At 43.6% G+C, this 22,353-nt stretch overlaps 1 protein-coding gene across 1 annotated transcript in view; it reads right to left on the reverse strand.

The window, feature by feature from the left end:
* bms1 (BMS1 ribosome biogenesis factor) overlaps positions 1-22,353 on the reverse strand; it is a 93,329-nt gene that overhangs the window by 52,822 nt on the left and 18,154 nt on the right. Inside the window, exons 7-11 of the mRNA XM_063070807.1 lie at positions 21,557-21,678; positions 17,561-17,754; positions 12,911-13,050; positions 6,139-6,767; positions 3,721-3,819 (exon numbers count right to left, since the gene is read on the reverse strand). Coding sequence (XP_062926877.1) covers positions 3,721-3,819; positions 6,139-6,767; positions 12,911-13,050; positions 17,561-17,754; positions 21,557-21,678 — 1,184 coding nt within the window. The remainder of the gene's footprint in view (positions 1-3,720; positions 3,820-6,138; positions 6,768-12,910; positions 13,051-17,560; positions 17,755-21,556; positions 21,679-22,353) is intronic.

Raw genomic sequence — 22,353 nt, forward strand, 5'->3', positions numbered from 1 at the left:
TTTCTGTACCTTAAGAACGTTTCCTTCTTCCTTGAGTAAATGTTCCACCACTGTTGTCAACCACAGTTCCTTTGCCTTACCATTCCTTAGAAATTAAGAACGCAAGAACAGGAGCAGACTATCTAGCCCATTGAGCCTGCTACACCATTCAATAAGATCATGCCATTTTCTACACATTATTCATAGTCACAGAGCACAGAAACAGGCCCTGCAGCTTACAACATCCAAGCAAAAGGCTTCTCTCATCTACGCCCATCAAAAAATTACAGGGGGATCCTAATCAGTGATGTGAACTGAAAATTGGCAAATGGCTTTCATTTCAGACAAATGTGAAATGCTGCTTTTTGGGATGTCAGACTAGGGGTAGGACCTACGCAGTGAATGGTCAAGCTCAAGGGAGCATTGTGGAACAGAAGAGACCTGAGAGTACATGGTTCTCTAAAAATGGGGTCATAGACAGAGGGGATGGTGAAAAAGACTTTTGGAATTATGCCCTTCACCATTTGGCACTGACTATAAAAGTTAGGAGGTTATGGTGTCGATATACAGTACTCTGGCGAGGCTGCACTTGGAGGGTGTATTCAGTTTTTGTTGCCCTGTTATAGGAAAGATATTATTAAATTGGGAAGAGTCTGTGAAAAGATTGGACAGGTGAAGGGTGTAGAATACCAAGAGAGGATCCTATAGAGATGTATAAAATTGTGAGGGACATACAAAGAATGAACGCACTCAGCCTCCCACCCCACCGCCCCAAGAGTTGGGGCATGAGTTTAAGGTGAGAGGGGAAAGATAAAATGGGAATGTGAAGGGCAACTTTTTTTTTGTACAGAGGGATGACTTCCCAGATGAAGTGGTTGAGGTAGGTACAATAACAATTTTTAATACAGTTGGACAGGTACATGAATTGGAAAAGTTTACAAGGTAATGCTGATAAATGGGACTACCTTGAATGGGACATCTTGTTGGCAAGGACCAGTTGGGCTAAAGGGCCAGTTTCTATGCTGTATCACTCTGACATCCCAGCAGATTTTAAATTCACTTTTTCTAGAACTTACATAGTTTTATAATAAATTTCCTAGTGAGCTGAAATCTGGTGTGGGAACTGGGGCCTTGGTGATCCTGAAGGAGAGTGTGGCAAGCATTTCTTAGAGAGCCAGATTCAGATTTAAACTGTTTTAACCTGTTGCCAGTTCTCAGCTTTGCTGCTTTTTCAGGCCAATTAAAATGTCTACTCTTTGGATCTAATCGTATCCCTGCTTTCTCTTACCGCACTATTTCTGTGCCACTCAAGAATTGCTGCAGTTGATCCATCCTCTTTAAATGTGGCTATTGCCAATCTACCACCCAGCCCAGAAATAACATTCTTCAATCTATTTTAGCCACTTTTGCCCCATGTTATATTAGCCCCCTTCATTTTGATAGGGAACCCTTCTCTCAGAATCTATGTCACTCTCCATCTTCATGAAGACAGGGTGGCTCAGAGGGCTGAATGGCTGTTCCTGCTCCTCTTTCTTGCATTCTTAGCACACAGAATGGTCAGACATTTTTAATTAGACAAATATAATATGATGTATTTTAGCAAAATGAATGGGCTGAGACCACATTGTTACAAGATATGTCGACTGGGAAGATCTCCCATCTTTCCCCAGTTTGATCCATGTGTCACATGTCACTCCAAAAACACAGTGATGTGGTTGATTAAGAACCTGTTTCATTGCATTAGAATCAAATAAGAACAAGGAATGCTTCATTTCTGCACATTCCACCACCCTTCCTCAGCTGATGGATCAATACTTCTTGTTAGGCAATGAGGCGATTTGTCAAGATCTTGCCTGTTTGGAAGCATTTCAGTTAATAGGAGAGAGGCTATATAGACTGGATTTGCTTTCTCTCAAGCTGAGAAGGCCAAGAAGGGGCCTGAGACGTACACAAAATTATAAGGGCCACAGGAAAGATAGATAGAAGGAACACTTTCCCCATACAAGAGGTACTGAGACTTAGAAGGTACAGGTAAGGGGTAAGAAGCTCAGAAGACCGGAAGCGTAATTTTTTTTGCCACTCAAAGGGTGGCTGAAATCCAGAATGAAGTACTTGAAGAGTTGGTGGAGGCAAGAGCTCTCACAATAACTAGATGAACATTTAAACTGCCAAGCACAGAAGACAATTAAAGAAGGTATGGGTAAATGGGTTTATTGGATACAGTTTGAGTATAGTTGGGTATTGAGGAAGAGAAGATGGCAGCGCGACGGCAGTGTGCGCAGCCTCTGCGGTGAATGATTATCTGTAATCTGTCAAGTAGGGGACCGTGCACAATCCTGATTTGATGGAGACTGACGTGACAGTACGGAGGAACATCTGGAAAACTTCTGAAATGCCCGCTTCGCTGCCGCTGCTACTGTGTGGTAACCAGAATCTCCAGAGGGGAAGGCCCCAATTCCTCGGCTTTCTATGTTTCAGCGGCCGGGGCAAGGTCGAAGGCGCTCGGCAAAGGATGGCACTCGGGAGGCTGTATCGGAGGGGCTGGTCGGAGGCTCGAAGTTTTCAGACAGACGGACTCGGTGTTGGCTGCTTCCAAGGCATTGGCAAGTTGACAGTGCCTGAAGGTTTATGGCAGGGAATTTCTCCCTTTTGCCGTCTGCTATCGGGGAGTCGGGAGTTGATCGACTCGGGGACTTTGAGACTATTTTTACCATGCCCATGGTTTGTTCTTCATCAAATTATGGTATTGCTTTGCACTGCTGTAGCTATACGTTATAATTATGTGGTTCTGTCAGTGATAGTCTTTGGTTCGTCCTGTTTTCTGTGATATCACTCCGGAGAAACACTGTATCATTTCTTAATGCACGTATGCATTTCTAAATGACAGTAAAAGAGGACTGAGTGTTCTCATAATCTAATCTAATTTGATGGCTAGCATGGAGAGATGGAACAAAGGGCTTGTTTCTATTCTCTAAGGCTCTTGGCACACAAAAGTAGCAGAAGTGCATAATGCACTCAGGGTGGTGTTGGAGGAATTCAGTCTCCATATCTAAGGAATGCTCAGTAGAAAAACCTCAGCAACCTGGATGAATCCTGAAGGAATGAGACACCAGACTAGGACTCCAGCAGGCAGTGAGCAAGCAAAACTACCTGAACATCCTCACAAATACATTTGTTGCAAATGCATATCTCATGACAACATTAAATATTCTAGTCCAAAAGTCTATTTTCAAATACGGATCTAGTACCTAGCTGACACCAAACTGAGCTATTGGAGGATTTAACACAGCTTACTGGCTGTTGTACTCTATGCATCAAATAACAAAACCCAGATTTCCATTTGCTTTTATTAACCAATCCTACAGCTGTAGTGTCATAGAGTCAGAGAGCATGGAAAGGACCTTAATCCAACTGGTCCATGGCTTTCTTAAAAAAAATCCACACAAGTAGTTCGGATTTTGAACTCACTTCTAAAAGGTTGACAGGTACTGTTTCTAAACTTGCTTCCTGAGGAAAATAGATTAATATTGAGAAGACAAAAGTACAGATTTAGCGAGAGAAAAGCAGCAAGGCAGGAGGATTAGCTTAACCACGATGAAGAGTCATGGGTCAGTCCAGTCCAGCTGCCTTCACCTCATTGCTTACTTCTCTCTCTCATCTTCTGCGAATGTCAGAACTTTGGCCTTTCATCTAAGCCCAGGTTATTCCAAGAAATGTGACCTCCATATGATTTAGGATTACCTGCTCCATAGACCAGCTTCTGGAGGTTTGGAGCTGACTGCTGCTGTGCAAAGACATCCGCTGCTCGCTGTGCGAGCCCTTCTTTCCACTTCAATGATCCTTCAGAAATAATCAAGAAAACACAATCTGCATTAACACAAGGCAACATATAATTAGCATTCAAAACTAGAGGGAAACAAGAATGCTTGGAAATATGGAGGAATGGAGAAGTTAGGATGTGTCACTTCCTTCTTATTTCTCAGTTCTTTCCACCTAAGACAGATTGGACGTTCTCCCAGGAATATCCTCTCGCAGTACAGCCGTGATGTCCTCCCTAATAAATATATAACCCTCCTCTCTTACTGCCACACCATCGCATTTGTACCATCTGTCTCCCAAAACAATGAACTGCCAGTTCAGCCCAGGTCTCCATGTTTCTATAGTAACTATATCACCATTCCTTGTGCCAGTCCATGCCCTGAGTTCATCTGCCTTGCATGTTAAATCTTGTGTTAAAATAAAAAGCGGTTTAGTTGCTACGATCTTCCTTGTTCCCTGTCCTGCCTACTGGACCTGTTTGCTTTCTGATCTGTTGTACTACGAATTTGAGTCCCACCCCTTGCCAGAATACTCCAGAAGAGATCCCAATGGTCAAGGAACCTGAATTTCTCCCACCTGCATGAGGTTTTCAACGACACATTCACTTGCCTAATCTCTTATTCTGATACTCACCAGCCTGTGACATCAGGATTAATTCAGGGATTACAGCCCTTGAGGCCATGCTCTGCTTAACAGCCCACCTTCACAGCTCAACCCCTTCTCTACCTATGTCACTGGTAGCAATATGTAGAAATGACCTCTGGCTGCTCACCTCCCCCTTGACAATTTTCTGCCCCTGCTCACAGACACCTGGGAGGTGCATTCACAGCCAAAGAATCACCTGTCTGTCCTCCCATCAAATCATTAAGTTTGCGGATGACAGCAACATTGGTGATCAAATGGATGGTGAAGAAAGTTATCCGAGGTCCAGATCAAATGGGAAACTGTGCCACACAATGGTGGACAGAATTTAACTTAGATAAGAGCCAAGTGATGCATTTTGGCAAGTTAAATCAGGCCAGAGCATATAGAGTGAATGGTAGGACACTGGGGAATGTTCTAGAATAGAGACACTTTCGGGTTCAAGTACATCATTCCCTGAGAATGTCAACACATTCAAACAGGTTGGGGCACTGAGTATATGATTTGGAACATCATGTCACAGCTGTATTAGATGCTGAAGGCACTACACCTGAAATATTGCTACAGTTCTATGCTACACAAAGGATATGATTAGGCTATATAGAGTGCAGACAGTATTCAAAATGTGTCGATGACTGCAGGGCTTGAGTACAAGAAGAGACTGGATCACAGGAACTGCTTTCCCTGGAGCGAAAGGGTCTTGAGATGGTGACCTTACAGAGGCTTATAAAGTGTTTAAACTTTTTCTCAGTGTAGGGGAGTCTAACACCATGGGGCAAAAGCTTAAGGTGAATGGGGATCAGAGGGGAAAGTCTCCTCCACCCACACAGTGGCTAGTGAGTACATACAGGTGTGGTAGAGGTAGATACAATTAGAATACTCAAAATGACATTTGGACAGGAGCGCGGTTGGAAAAGATTCGAGGATATGGACCAAATGTAGGCAAATGGGACTAGCACATGTACACGCCTAGTTCGGACAGGAAGGCCTGTTACTCTGTTGTATTCTCTGAAAATGTACCATTGCACTCCACAAGGAGACAAAGCAAAGAATTCTGTCGGTCTACATAAAAGGAGCAAAAACCAAGAATTTTTGGTCAGAAATTAAAATCACATTTTAAGAGGTGTGTGGAACAACTGTAATTTGGAGCAGACAGCAGTGTCAGCATGATGGGATCATGGGAAGAATGGTGCAAAAATGTACAGGACAGACTAGAGACAGGTTTGCAGACTTCAAGTCATAGAATGAGAAAACAGGCCCTCAGCTCAACTCATCCACTGTGACTGTGTTACCCAGGCAGCTAGTCCCATCTGCCCATTTTGGCCCAAAGCCTTCTACACCTTTCCTATCATATACTTACCTGCATGGTTTTTAAATGTTGCTAAAATGCCTGTCTCAACCACTATTTCTGGCATTTCATTACAAAAATGCAACACCTTTCTCAGATTGCTTGAGGTGGCAAAGCGGGTTAAATTCAATGCTTAAAGATCCAGCTACTGATTCAGATTGATTTATCACATGTACCTCAAAACATTCAGTAAAATGTGCTTGCGTTAACAACCAACACAAACTAGAGATATGCTGGGGGCAGCCCACAAGTGAGGGAGAAATATAAAACAGATATTGCTTGTTTTTCTTTATATTCAAAGCATTGAAGCAGTAACAACTCGTACTACACAAATCAAAAATTTCATATACCTGGTGTTTCAATAATTAAATCAGTCGTTTCTTCATAATTGTCTTTTAGTAATTGTTCAGTGTCACAGTGTCTTTGATGTAGCAGGTCTTCTGACAACTCTGACCTTGTCCGTTTCACAACTAAGTTTACATTTTCAACTTCTTCAGAAATATTCATCGCTGATATTGTCAGCGCCTCATCTTTCTGTTTACGACTTGAAATTGCTTGCAAAGTTCTTTTTGTCACTGGTTGCTCCTTTAGTGTTTTGTTACTAGAATGTAAAGTCCTCTCTGAAGAATCACCGTCAATACCGTCCTCTAGATCAGACTCATCAGTCACCTCTGCCTCTGAATCAATCTCAGAGTCATCATCAGCAAATGCTGGCCTTTCTAGTGCAGCCTCTGCATCTGGCCCCTCCAACTTCAAGGCTTTAGGCAGGCAGGGATAAAATTCTGACTTATGGTCAGTCTCGTCTTGATTGTTAGCCACTTCCTCGTTTTCACTGTCTGTTTCATTACAATTCTCAGAGTCATAACCTTCTTCATCACTTTCACTCATCTCATCATCACCCTCATCATCAAATACAGCCTTGCGTCTCACCCGTCCATTTTCTGGATCGATTTGTTTTTCCTCCTTGGGCATTTTGCATCTGTTTGCGAAAAATATACAGGTTTTTTTTTAAAAACAGAAAACAGTGAATGATCATCAGCTTTGATTACTTTCATTAGGAAATTCTCATTTTGGCACTTCTCAGCAGTATCATTTGACAAACTAGAGCTAATCTGCTGCCTCTGATCTCCAACAAGCCAGATTCAACACTAAGCTCAGATGAGAAATGTGTGGAGCTTCGCCCCAAATTATCCACCTGGCCTCATCCCCCAACCCAAAGGTGTGCTGGAAAGATAATTAGCACAGTGGAAGTTTGTGGTGCACACCTTGCAAAAAAAAGAAGTGCATCAAAGGGACATGAGAGAAAAGTTACAGGGAAATGGGATTGTTGGGAGCAAATGGACTGACAACATCTCCTCCACAATCACCATCAACACAATTGCACCACAAGGCTATGTGCTTAGCCCCTGCTTTTCTTGTTTTATACTTAAGACTGTGAAGCTAAGCACAGCTGCAATGCCATATTTAAATTGGCTGGCAACAACACTGACGTTGGCCAAGTCAAAGGTTGCAACAAATCAGCATATAGAAGGGAGATTTAAAATCTGGCAGGGTGGTGTCACAACCACCTCTCACTCAATGTCAGCAAGACCAGAGATGATTACTGACTACAGGAGGAAGAAACCAGAGGTCCATAAACCAGTCCTCGTTTGGGGATCAGAGATGGAAAGTCAGCAACTTTAAATTCCTTAGTATTTCACTTCAGAGGATTTGACCTGGGTCCAGCACGCAAGTGCCATTACAAAGAAAGTATGGCAATACCTCTACTGTCTTAAAAGTTTGCAAAGACTCAATGTGTCATCTAAAATTTTAACGTGTGGTGGAGAGTATATTGAGTGGTTACATCACAGCCTAATATGGAAACAATAACACCCTTAAACAGAAAAGCCTATAAAAAGTAGTGGATACGGCCCAGTCCATCACAGGCAAAGCCCTCCCCACCACTGGGCGCATTTACATAATGCACTGTTGCAGGAAAGTAGCACCCATTATTAGAGATCCCCATCATCCAGACCATGCTCGCTTATAACCCCTCAACCATCAGGCTCTTGAACCAGAGGAGATAACTTCACTCACCCAACATTGAATTGTTCACACAGCCTATGGACATACTTTCAAAGATTCTTCATCTCATGTTCTCAATATATATTGCTTATTTATTTATTATTATTATTTTGCTTCTTTTTTGTTTCTTTGTAATTACCCTGAATGCCCGCAAGACCATAAGAAATAGGAGCAGGAGTAGGCCATCTGGCCCATCGAGCTTGCCCCACCATTCAATAAGATCATGGCTGATCTGTCTGTAAACTCAGCTCCATTTACCTGCCTTTTCGTCATAACCCTTAATTCCACTACTATGTAAAAATTTATCTAACTGTACCTTAAATATATCTAGTGAAGAAGCCTCAACTGCTTCACTGGGCAGAGAATTCCACAGATTCACCACTCTCTGGGAAAAACAGTTTCTCCTCATCTCCGTCCTAAATCTCCTCCCCTGAATCTACAGGCAATGTCCCCTAGTTCTAGTCTCACCTACCAATGGAAACAACTTTCCTACTTTCAAAATGTTGTATGTTTCTATAAGATCCCCACTCATTCTTCTGAATTCCAGGGAGTCCCAGGCGACTCAATCTCTCCTCATAGGTTAACCCCTTCACCTCTGGAATCAACCTGGTGAACCTTCTCTGCACTGCCTCCAAAGCCAGTATATCCTTCCTCAACTATGGAGACCAGAACTGCACACAGTACTCCAGGTGCCTCACCAGTACCCTGTATAGTTGCAGCATGACCTCCCTGCTCTTGAATTCAATCCCTCTAGCAACGAAGGCCAACATTCCACTTACCTTCTTAATAACCTGTTGTACCTGCAAGCCAACTTTTAGTGATTCATGAACAAGCACTCTCAAGTCCCTCTGCACAACTGCATGCTGCAATCTTTCACCATTTAAATAATAATCTGCTCTTCTATTAAACCGTCCAAAGTGGATGATCTCGCATTTACCAACGTTGTATTCCATCTGCCAGACCTTGGCCCACTCACTTAACCTATCTATATCCCTCTGCAGACTCTCCACATCCTCCGTACAATTTGCTTTTCCACTCAGTTTAGTGCCACCAGCAAATTTTGCTACGCTGCACTCAGTCCCCTTTTCAATGTAAATGGTAAACAGCTGTGGGCCCAGCACCGAACCCTGTGGCACCCCACTCACCACTGACTGCCAACCGGAGAAACACCCATTTATACCAACTCTCTGCCTTCTATTGGTTAACCAATCCACTGTCCATGCCAATACACTTCCTCCGACTCCATGCATCCGTATCTTATTTATAAGTCTCTTGTGCGGCACCTTATCGAATGCCTTCTGGAAATCCAAGTGTACAACATCCACCTGTTCCCCTCTATCCACTGAACTCATTATGTCCTCAAAGAACTCCAGTAAATTTGTCAAACAGGACCTGCCCTTTCTGAATCTATGCTGTCAAGAAACTGAATCTCAGGGCTGTTTATGGTGATACATATGTACTTCTATAATAAATTTTGTTTGAACTTTGATGGATCAACTGCTATGGCATAGCAAGACAGAAATAAGCAATTTGATTACTATTTCAACCACTAAGATTATTCCAGTATCTTTTCCAGGATTCAATGGAGGGGGAGCAATGAAGACACACCGACAGCAAACACAAGGAGGGCAGAGAAACAAAGCAAGATGCAGAGCATAACTGAAGCCAGGAATCTGATATAAAAGAGGAAGACTGCAAAGCTCTGCAAGTCAGGCAGCATCTGTGAAAGCAGAGAAACTGAAATACTTTAGAACTGGTCAGGGACCCAAAAAAAATGTGGATGCTAGAAATATGAAATAGAAGCAGTAAAAGCAGGAAACATTAAAAATATTTGGAAGGCCTTTAAAAGTGACATTTTGAGAATACAGAGTTTGTATGATCCTATCAGAATAAAAAAAACAAGGATAAAAGGGTAGTACTGAGGGTGTTGAGGATGACCTATCTGCAGCAGCTGTGTCAGTCGCACGATGGGCTTCTCTGTGGCTAAGCAATAGTGATAGGAGGCTCGATAGTCACAGGGACAGACAGGAGGTTCTGTGGCAATGAAAAGTTCGCTGGGATGGTGTTGCCTCCTGGATGCCAGGGTTGAGGATGTCTTGGGATGGCTGTAGAACATTCTCAAAGTGGAGAAGCAGCAGCCAAAAGTCATGGTGCTTTATTGATGACCACTCTAATCTTCCAGAGAACCAATTTTGTCCCTTGCTTATCTTTTGTTCTTAATATGTTTGTAGAAGCCCTTCGGATTCTCCCTTACTTTGTCTGCTATGCACCTCCTTTTTCATAAACTGGGCCTCAACATGAACCACAGAACTTCCTGTCTGTCCCTGTGACTATCGAGTCTCCTATCACTATTGCTCAGCCACATCCAACTCCAGCTCCAGATTCTTCACACAGTCAAACAGTAGTTGTGTTGTATCTATTTTTATTTATTTATTGAGATACAGTGTGGAATAAGCCCTTCTGGCCCTCCGAGTCACACTGCCCAGCAATCCCGCCCCATTTAACCCTAGCCTAATCACAGGGCAACTTACAATGACCAATTAACCTATCAACTGGTACATCTTTGGACTGTGGAAGGAACCAGGAGGATACGGAGGAAAACCACGCATTCACAGGAAGGACATACAAACTCCTTACAGACAGCAGGATTAAATAAACTCAGCTCACTGGTATTGTAAAGTGCTAGGCAAACCACTATGCTACCATGTCGCCCGAAGGTGAAGTCATCAAGGACACTGAAAAATCTCCCTGATCTCTCATATCCAGGATACCACTCCCCTTAGATTTTCAGAAGACCTTTGACAAGGTGCTGTACGAGGCTGCTAAACAAGATAAGATGCTGTGGTATAACAGGAAAGATATGACAATGGACTGGCAGAAGACAAAGAGGGGGAATAAAGGTGGCCTTTCCTTGTTGGCTGTCAGTGATGAGTGGTGTTCCTCAGGGGCTCTGTTGTCTCTGCTATTTTTCACGTATGATAATGATCTGGATGATAGAATTGATGGTAACATGTTTGCAGAAGGACTTGGAGAGACTAAGAGAATGGGCAAAGGAATGGCAGATTGAATACAGTGTATGGAAGTGTATTGTCATGCACTTTGGTAAAGAAATAAAGATATTGACTATTTTCTAAATGAGAAATTAATTCAGAAATTGGACGTGTAACACAACTTGGGATTCTTAGTGCATGATTCCCTAAAGGTTAGCTTGTAGGTTGAGTCAGTACTAAGGAAGGTAAACGAAATATGAGCAATCATCAGAATCAGAAGCACTTTAAAAGTCATCACTGTAACTTCCTCAACCACTTTCTCTGGCAGCTTGTTCCATTTTAGCCCCACTCTCTGTGTGATGAGATTGCCCTTCATGTCCCTTTTAAATCTTTGCCCCCTCACCAAAAAACTATGCACTCTACCTTTTGCTTCTGTACCTGGGAAAAAGACTGTGTGCATTTACCCTCGCTTTTGTAAGGTCACATCTCAGTTTCCTTTGCTCAAAGGAATAAAGTTCTAGCCTGCCTATTCGCTCCTAATAACACATAATCTATAATCCTGGCAAAATTCTTGTAAGTGTGCTTTTTACTCTTTCCAGCTTAATGACGTCCTTTCAGTAACAGAATGACCAAAACTGTATACAGTACACTGCTACTCCCACTCATTCCTTCAAATTCTAATGAATATAAACCTAACTAATCAACGTCTGATTCTGGAGCTGACAGGACTGAAGTGTCAACATTGATGCTCTCCCTTCATACCAAGAACATCCTTCCTCAGAAAGGGATGCTAAAACGGCACGCCTTAGTCACAGTACAGTCTTACCATCGCCCTGCACGACTATAGCATAAAACTCCGACTCCTATGCTAGAATTTCTCACTATAAAAGGAACTATTTGCCCTAACTCAGACAGAGTCGTCGAAGGCTGTTATTCATATTGGAGCACTGTGATTAGAAATGTTCTGCAAGAACTGGTGCAGGGACAGCTGTTGTTTTGTGATATAAACCAAAGATGTGGCTATAGATGGGTGGATTAGCAAATGACACTAAGACTGAGGAGTTGTAAGCAGTGTAAAGGACCGTCAAAGAATAAAGTGGGATACAGATTAGTTAGATATGGGAAGAGAAGCATCAGATGGAGTTTAATCTGAGCAAGTGTGAGGTGTTGCACTTTGGGAGGCCAAATGAAAGTATACAGTTTATGGTAGGCACCTTAATAGCATTGAGGTACAGAGGGATCTTGAGGTCCAAATCCGTAGTTCACTGAAAGTGGCTACCCAAGTGGGTAGCAAATTGCAGGCTTTCTTTGGTAGGCACATTTAAGTACATGAGTGAGGAAGTCATGCTGCAACTATACAAAACTTCAGTCAGACTGCAAATGGAACATTGTGTGCACTTCTGGTCACCCCATTATAGGGAAGATGTCTGTGCAATGAGTGCAGAAGAGGTTTACCAGGATGTTTTCAGAATTAGAGGGTATGAGCTATAGTTTGGACATACTTGAGTTGTTCTCCCGAGAGCGTCGGAAGCTGAAGGGAGACCTGATAGATTTGAAATTATGAGAAGCAAAGACAGAGCAAGACAGTATCTTTACCCCAGCGCAGACATGCCTTGGGGACATGCTTTTAAGGTTGGGTAGATGTGAGAGATAGAGACAGGGAGTCTAAAGGCAATGCAAGGGCCAAGCTTTTTTTTTAAAACACAAAATGGTAAATACCAGGAATAGGTTACCAGTGGTAGTAGTGGAAGCATGAATATGAAGAGAATGGAGGGCTATGAATGATAAACAGGAAGAGGATATTTAGTATAAATTGGCATCAGGATCGGCACATCGTGTGTTGAATGACCTGTACAACGCTGTGTTGGTCTATGTATGAAGTTGCAAGAATAGGTACACAAGAAGATGGACTTTCTGCACTCCAATACAACTAACTATGGGTATCATGGTTCCACTATGATGCAAGGAGCAAAAACAGGGCTGTTCACAATCTCTTCGGGATTAAATGTGCATGATGAACTAGCTGAAAGAGAGAAGGGTTTACATAGAATTCAAGGTTTCGATGTACCTGATTTCTGCCAATTCTTCATATTCCAGCGGATGGGAATCCATGAAGAGAGAGACTTTGCTGGAAACCATTTTGTTATCAATGGTACTGTGCGTTGTAATGAGACTCTGCATCAACTCATCGGTTGGCCTTTGCTCTTCCTGCAGATCAAACAATGCACACGAACAATAAGAAATCTGTCTGGAAGTTAGTAGTGCATTGAGAGAATTGGTGATTGTCAATTGGTTTATAACATGTATCAAGGTACAGTGAAAATCTTTGCTTTGCATGCCATCCACATCAGCATGTCAAGGTAATACAAGGGAAAACAACAGCAGAATGCTAAATAAAATGTTACAGTTTCAGAGAAAGTGTTGTACTGGCAAACAATAAGGTGCAAGACCATGATATGATAGATTCCAATCTATTCAACAAGAGGTCCGTTGAATAGTTTTTTAAAGCAGAGTTGAAATTGTTCTGAAGCTTGGTCGTACATATTTCCAAGGCCTTTGTATCTCTGCCTGATTTTGGGGAAGATGGGGATGGGGGGGAGGAACAAAAAGACAGAATATCTTCGGTGGGTGGTGCTGGCTGCTTTTCTAAGGCAGCAAGAAGTACAGACAGAGTCGGTGAAGGGGAGGCTGGGTTTTTAAAAAGTGCTGAGCTGTGTCCACAACTGCAGTTTTGTGCAATCTTGGGCTTGAGCAGAGCAGTTGCCACATCATGCATCTAAATGGGATGCTTTCTATTGTCTATCGATAAAAATTGACAGAGTCAGCGGGGACACGCCAAGTTTCCTTTGCCTCCAAGGAAGCAGAAACAGTGCTGTGCTTCGTGGTCATGGTGTATACAAACTTTGGTGATGTTTACGACTTGGAACTTCAAGCATTCAACCCTCGCAAACCTCAGAAACATTGACGTAAACAGAAACATTGCACAACCCCTCTTTTTTGAAGTCAATGACCTGGTATTTTGTTTTGCTGACATTAAGGGAAAGGTTGTTATCATAACATGTATCCAGAGAGCCGTGCCCGTCACGGCTCAGCACTGCCCTCTGCCTGGTCGGAAGGCACATCACATGCTAGTCAACATCTCACCCCTCCCAACTAAACAATGCACACTTAACCATTGGCCACCTTAATTGGATTAACCCGTCTAGCACCAAGCCGTTGGCCCCCGCTGGTGAATCACCTGGGCTGGATCTTCCAGCCCCCTTATCTATAAAGGGTGCTACATGTGCATGGCTCGCTCTCTTTTTTGCCATCTTCGAGGGACCACCCTGCTTCACTCCAGGCTGAAGACTGCAGAACAGCGCTGGAGACACATGGTGAGCTGTGCATTGAATAGGGTTTTGGGAGCGTTTATTGTTGTCCCTGTAGCAGAGAGCTGTGCCTGCCCACTGTCAAGGGGTGGCCGGTATCGTAGTTGCTCTTCCCTTGCTTGTATATGTACCTGTACTCTGCCCCCACACCGTTTTCCCATGTATTGTACTGCCAACCCGACTTCTCCCATGTTCGTCTATTCTAGGCGCGTTTGTGTGAATATTGTAGCCACTTGTGTTGTCCCCAAGCTCTTCTCCCCTTGTAAATAAACTCCTTATTGTTAAAACTGTGTCCAGAATCCTTGCCTTTGAGACCCAAAGAAGCTGTCTCAATTCCATCACAACATAACACCAGCCTTTACTTTGTTTCAACATGACAACTAAAACATGTGCTTATGCATAACCCATCCTTCAATGATTTTTCTTGCATTTTATGTATTTCTGACGTGACATTTTTAAGATTCATGTATTGTCAGAAGGTGCAGATGACTTAGAAGGTGGGCTGTTCAGCAATCCCTGATTAAAATGAGAGGCTGGTGCTCCCAGTACGGCGTCCTCTATGTCAATGAGGCCTAATGTAGATTGGAGGCACTGCTTTGTCAAGCACCTTAGCTCTGGAAGGATCTTCCAGAAGCTATCCATTTTAATTCAACCACCCCCATTCCAATTTTCACATGTCAATTCATGGCCTCCTCTACTGCCAAGATGAGGTCAAACTCAGGTTGGTGGAGCAATACCTTATATTCTATCTGAGTAGCCTCCAACCTGATGGAATGAACATTGATTTTTTACCTGATAATTTCCTCCCCTTCCCTCTTTCTTTTCCTATTCCCCATTCTGGTTAACATCTCACCTCTTCTCTCCTTCTCACCTACCCATCACCTCCTGATCCCCCTCCTCCCTCCCTTTGCCCACCATTAGATTCATTCTTCTTCAGCCCTTTACCTCTTTCACCTATCCCTTGCAGTTTCCTTCACCTCCCTCCCCCACTTTCTCCCTTACCTAGTCTCACCTATCACCTGCCAGCTTGCACTCCTTCCCCTCACCCCAACTTGTTATTCTGACTTCTGTCACCTTCCTTCTCAGTTCTGATAAAGGGTTTCATCCCAAAGTATTGTCTTTTAACAGGTCAGCCTCCTTCCCATCAGGGAAACCGAACCCAGCCTAAGCAATCTCTCTTTAACGTTCCAATCCAGGCAACACCTTCGTGAATCTCCTCTATACTCTCTCCAGCACGATCTCAAGCTTTCTGAAGCGTGCCAATGAGAACTGTGTCAATATTCCAAACATTGCCTAGCCCAGACTTTATAAAGGTGTTTACATGATGTTGAAGCTCTCATTACATAAACCATAGTGAATGAAGGCAAATGTCCCATCTGCCTTCTTTACCACCATATCCACATGGGCTGCCAAACAGCTATCAATGGACATATCCCACTCTGTTCATTAACATTTCCTTAGTTTATTTATCTTTGTTTGCCTTTCCAAAATGCATCACCTTACATCTGTCAGAAGTACATTCAATTTGCCATTCTTATATCTATCCAGCTGAATTATATTATGCTGTAGTTTTAAACAACCTTCCTTACAATCCAGAACACCATCAATTTTTGCATTAGTTGTAAACTTATTATTCTTCCCATTCACACCAAAGTCGCAAACATCACAAAGACCTACTCTATTTCTTTTTAATACACGTCCTCTTTATATACTTTGTATCATATACTCAATATATAGTAATAGAGAACACCTTGAGATTCACCTTATTCCTGTCTGCCAATAAACTTTCATAGCAGATTTTCACTCTGATTTCCTTTCCAAGTATGTTCCTACATTCCCTGTATTCCTCACAGAACGGTGTTTTTAGTTGCCCAGATCTGTCACATGCTTCCCGATTTTGCTTCATCAGCCCCTCAATTTCCCTGTTCATCCAGATCTCTCTAATTAAGTCATTCAAACATTTTGCCCTCACTAACTCCCGTTTAAAAGATTCCCATTTGTTGGATGTTATTTTATCTAAAAATTGTTCCACCCAATCCACTTTCACCTTTGGCCTTGCCCCAGTTTGGGACCCTGACTTGCAATCCATCCTTATCCCTCTCCAGAACTACCATCAGACTTACAGAACGATGGTTTTTCCACAAGGAAGGTGATGAATATGTGGAAAAAGCTGCCAGGGGTGGCAAAGACCAATAGATAAACAACAAAGTTTGAGGGGCATTTGGACGGGCACTATGAAAGAAAAGCCATACAGGGATTAATGGAGATTGGCAACACGATTGATGTGGACAAATTGGGTTAAAAGGGCCTGCTTCTCTGCTGCATGATTCCATGATAATTTGTTGGTTCACTCTCATAATGTATGTATCTAGGCGGGAGGAGAAGATGGCGACACGACGCAGCTTGCAGCGGCCACTCTGGTGGTGATATCTGTTATCTGTCAAGTAGGGTGCCATGCACAATCCTGATTTGATGGAGGCAGACGTGAGAGCACGGAGGAACATCTGGTGAAACTTCTGAAATGCCTGTTTCACTGTCGCTGCTACTGTGTGATCCAGAATCTCCGGAGGGGAAGGCCCCGAGTCCTCGGCTCCGCTTGCTGCTCGGCAGCCGGGGTGGGGTCGAAGCGCTCGGCAGAGGATGGTGCTCGGTGTCGGAGGCTCGAAGTTTTCAGACGGACTCTGCGGTCGCTGCAGTCGGGTGCTTCCAATGGTGCTGCATCGGCAAGTTTGCGGCGCTTGGAGGTTCATGGCAGGGAGAGTTTCTTCCTTCTACCATTTGCGTGAGATGATGGGGCTATCAGGACTTGAGACTTTTTTTTACTGTGCCCAAGGTCTGCTCTTTATCAAATTACAGTATTGCTTTGCACTGTTGTAACTACATTTGTATATGTTATAATTATGTGGTTTTGTCAGTTTTAGTCTTGGTTTGTCCTGTGTTTCTGTGATATCTTTCTGGAGGAACATCATATCATTTTTTAATGCTTGCATTTCTAAATGACAATAAACGAGGACTGAGTGTCCTCATAATCTAATCTAATCTTCCCCCCTTTACAGTTTTTTGCTGTATTCCTCACTCATTCCTAAATGTGTTCCAATCTTTTGGCCTCCCAAAAGATCTTCACAACATTATATGCTTCTTACATCCTACATTTCCGATGATTCCATAATCAATTGTAACGTCTCCCACTGGGGAGAAGGATACTAATGTCGATCTTGCTCAAGCCTCAGAACCACTTGCACCATGTACTGGAGGGCAGAGAGGAACTATTAAAATCTGTTTGGAGTAGGAAGGAAAACATTAGCAAAAAGGGAAAAGCAACACGAGAGCTGAAAGTGTACCATATTTACCTCATCTCTGTGTGCATGGCTTCCACCTAAATCAATATACACGGCATCTTTATCATAAATAATACCGCCAACTCCAGACATTGGGGCATAGATCAACTTCTCTTTCTCATTCAACGATCGTTTCTTCTGCTGCTCTGGAAGTGGACAGGGATCAGGAAGGAAGTCGACTTTATTCACCATGAAATCACCAACACCTGGAGTGGGAAAAACAATTTTAAAATCACATGTATGTCATGTCTTACACCTATGCGTGTAGAATGGTAGTTTAGTTGTTAGCTTAATGCTTTACAGCACTAGCAATCTGGGTTCAATCCCCACTGCTGTCTGAAAGGAACTTGTACGTCCACCTGTGACTGTGTGGTTCCTCCTAGTGTTCAGTTTCCCCCCACACTCCAAAGATATCCAGGTTAGGGTTAAGCTGTTGGAATACCATGGTGATGCCAGAAGCATGATGGCACTCATGGGCTACCCCAGCACATCCTTGAACTGTGTTGACTGTTGGTGCAAACAACGCATTTCACTGTATCTTTCGATTGCTCTAAGTACAGGTGATAAATAAAGCTAATCTTTAATGAATCTAAGTGATGATACTGTAAATAGATAGGCAAGATGCACTGTATTACCAAAGAACAACTACTAGCAGTGCATTTGCTAAGATTTTACAATGTGCTAATGCTCAATGAAAATACATAAAGCTATGTCTTACAGGCACCAAGCCCACAGTTAAAATATTTTAAGGGATTCAGTGGACAATTCCTTCACAATGCCCTCCCCTTCTACAGCTGTGATACCCAGAACGGCATTGCTAACTACTCTAATGCCTCTGGAGGAACAGCATTGCCATTCCTCACCCTCTTTTACCTTCCCTCCCCCCGCCAATCCATTGGTAAGATCCAGACCATGAAACATCCAGCAGCCGTTCCTGTCCTTGTGTCAACCAAGTCTCCATAATGGCCACAACATTGTAGTTCCACGTACTGACCCATGCTCTAACTTCATCACCCTCATTCTTGATATTTCTTGCATTAAAATAGACATACTTCAACCCATCCCACTGACTGTAATTTTGTCCTATCAATTGTCTATCTTTCCTCATAGACTCTCTGCATTCTGAATCTACCTGTACACCAACTGCCCCATTCTTTGTCCATCGCCCTGCCACACCAGCTTAAACCTTTTCCAACAAGGATATTGGTCCCCTGGAGTTCATTTTTGTACAGGTCATACATTCCTGAAAAGAGATCTCAACAATCCAGAAATCTGAAAACCTGCCCCTAATTCCTCAGCCACGCATTCATCTGCCAAATCATCCTATCCTTACCCTCACTGACATGTGGCCCAGGCACCAACCCAGGGATTACTACCCCGCAAGTCCCGCTTTTCAGCTTCCTACCAAGCAGCCCATGTCGCTCCCCAGAACCTCATCCCTTTTCCTGCTGTGCCATTGGCACCAATATGTACCACTATTTCTGGCTGCTCACCCCGCCCCCCCCCCCCCCAGAATGATGCGGCATCGATCCAAGATATCCCTGCCCCTGGCACCCCAGAAGGCAACATATCATCCGAGTGTTTCTTTCATAAGCACAGAATCTCCTGTCTGCTCCTCTAAGATTCAAGATTCAGAAGATTCAAAAAACTTTACTGTCATTCTAACAATACATCAGCTCTGCAGGGCAGAATGAGACAGCGTTTCTCAGGGGCAGTGCAATCATAACACAACAAACGCAACACTAAATAATAAACATAACAATAAATAGTAAAACACAACAGCCACATGTCAGTTAAAATCAAGTTATAAGTGTCCAGTGCAAGTTAAAAGTGTCCAAAGCAGAGTCAGGTGGAGCAGCTATTTAGCAGTCTGACTGCCTGTGGGAGGAAGTTGTTTAGTGGCCTTGTGATTTTAGTTTTGATGCTCCTGTAACGTTTGCCTGATGGCAGAAGAACAAACAGTTCATGGAGAGGGTGTGAGGGGTCTTTAATGATGTACCGTGTCTTCTGGAGGCATCAACTCTGAAAGAGGTCTTGGACAGAAGGTAGGGAGACCCCAATAACCTTCTCTGCTCCCCTAACCACCCTCTGCAAGACTTTCTTTTCGACAGCACTGCAGCTGGAGTACCAGGTTGTGATGCAAAAGGTCAGCACACTCTCAACCATGCCTCTGTAGAATGTAGTTAAGATGTTAGTGGGGAGTGATGCTTGTTTAAGTTTTCTCAGAAAGTGTAATCTCTGTTGGGTCCATTTCATAATCCCAGTGGTGTTCCTGGACCAGGTGAGATTGTCCAAGATCTGCACCCCAAGGAACTTGATGTTTTCCACTCTCTCCACTGTGGAGCCGCTGATGCTGAGGGGTGTGTGCTCAGGCTGAGACCGTCTGAAATCGACGATCACCTCCTTGGTTTTGGTGACATTAAGCATCACGTTGTTATCTCTGCACCAGCTCTCTAGGCGTTTGACCTCCTCCCTGTACATAGTTTCATCATTTTTGCTGATGAGCCCCACCACTGTGGTATCATCTGCAAATTTAATGATCAGGTTCTCCCTGAATCTGGCCGCACAGTCATGTGTTAGCAGTGTAAACAGCAATGGGCTAAGCACACGGCCTTGTGGGGATCCAGTGCTCAGTGTGATGGAGTCAGAGATGTTCCTGCCAACGCAGACTGACTGTGGTCTCTCTGTCAAGAAATCCAGAATCCAGCGACACATGGCAGTGCTAAGGCCAAGCAGTGACAGTTTCTCCACTAGTCTCTGCGGGATGATGGTATTGAACGCTGAACTGAAATCAATGTACAGGATTCTGGCATAAGTGTCTTTGTTGTCCAAGTGAGAGAGAACTGTGTGCAGTGTGGTGGATATTGTGTCCTCCGCAGAGCGATTTGGACGATAAGCAAACTGTAGAGGATCCAGTGATGAGGGGAGGCTGGCTGTGATATGAGGCTTGACAAGCCGTTCAAAACATTTCATCACTATGGGGGTCAGGCCAACGGGACGGTAATCATTCAGACAGGCTACAACTGATTTCTTTGCTACAGGGATGATTATGGAGGTTTTGAAGCATCTGGGGGCAATAGCTCGACTAAGGGAGATGTTGAAAATGTCTGTCAGGACATCTGCTAATACATCAGCACATTCCTTGAGCACACGTCCAGGGATGTTGTCGGGACCTCCCACTTTTCGTGGGTTGACCCTGGCAAGTGTCCTCCGTGTTTGCTCTGGATCAGTGATTGGAGCCGGCTGGTCAGACGGTAAAAAGGGACCGGCTCTCCCCCTTGCTATAGTATTTGATGCTTCGAAGCAGGCAAAGAAATTGTTAAGCCTGTCTGGTAGAGAGGTGTCGCTGTCATCAGTTTTCTGCCTGATCTTGTAGTCTGTCAGAGCTTTAATTCCCTGCCACATCCGTCTGGTGTCACCTGTGTCACGGAAGTGTCCATGTATTTTGCCTGCATAGGCCCTTTTCGCTTTCCTGATCCCTAGTGAAAGCGCAGACCTGGCTGAGCGAAGCGCACTCCTGTCCCCCGATCTGTAGGCTGTGTCACGGGCCTTCAGTAGTGAACGCAACTCTGTTGTCATCCATGGCTTTTTATAACCACGTGTGGTGAAGGTTTTCATCACAGTGACATCCTTCGTGTACTACTGAATCCCCATCACCACTGCACTCCTCTTCTCCCCTCTTTCTTTCTGAGCCAAAGAACCAGAGACCTGGTTGCTGCAGCATTCCCTGGTAGACCTCCCCACCCCCAGATATATCCAATGTGGTATACTTGTTATTGAGGGGAATGGCCATGGGATACTCTGCACTGTCTGCTCATTCCCTTTCCCTCTCCTGATAGTCACTCAGGTACTTGCCTACTGCAACTTATTTCCCTGTAAATCTTTTCTGTCTCTTCCTCAACATCCTGTATGAGCTGAAAGTTATTTAGCTGAAGCACCTGTTCCCGAACAGAGTCTGTGAGGAGCTGCAGAAACTCTACATAAAACCTCTTTTGAGTAATACATTACCAGGTACATGCACTTGACTGTTGGCTTTGAGATATGTCCCACGTAGGTACCCATACATTGAAATTCTACGGTCGCACTTCTGATTTACTCGTACATCCTCTGGGTTGGTCAGATCTTCCATTCTGAAATAATACGATTTTCTCATTTGAAAAAACTTCTCTGTGCAATGGTCATATTCTGGCATGTTTGAAATGTCTGTTAGGGTTGTGCAGATAGTCAGTATATTACTGAAGTGACAAGGATCCTTTGGAACTGTCAATCTAGAATACTGTAACTGTCACAAAGTTGTGAGTAGGTTTCATCTGTGGGGCTTCACAAAGATGCACTACTTGGAATACACAATACATTTACACAGAGGGACCATCTGGAATGTACCATATTTCCTGAAAGTGACTACACAGCTTGTAAGGGCAGTAACAGAGGCATATGGCATGCTTGCCTTTATTGGTCAAGGAATGGAGTTCCAGATTCAGGAAGCTATGCTTTCAGCTTTATAAAACTGGGTATGCTGCATCTGCTGTATTGCATTCAACTCTGGTTGCCTGATTATAGCAAGGATGTGAAGGCTTTTTGAAGGTGTTTAAAGGGCTTACCACGACGTTGACTGGATTAGAGGGCATCTGCTATATGAGGTTGGACAAACCTGGGCTCTTTACCCTGGTGTGGCAGAGACTAAGGAGATAAAGGATTATAGGATTAAGAGAGGCGTAGATTGAGTAGATAGACAGTATCTCCCCCCCCACCAATCCCCCAGAGTTAAAATGTCTCAGACCAGAGGGCATACATTTTAGGTAAGA

This window comes from Mobula hypostoma, chromosome 18 (assembly GCF_963921235.1).
Source record: "Mobula hypostoma chromosome 18, sMobHyp1.1, whole genome shotgun sequence".
NCBI lineage: Eukaryota > Metazoa > Chordata > Chondrichthyes > Myliobatiformes > Myliobatidae > Mobula > Mobula hypostoma.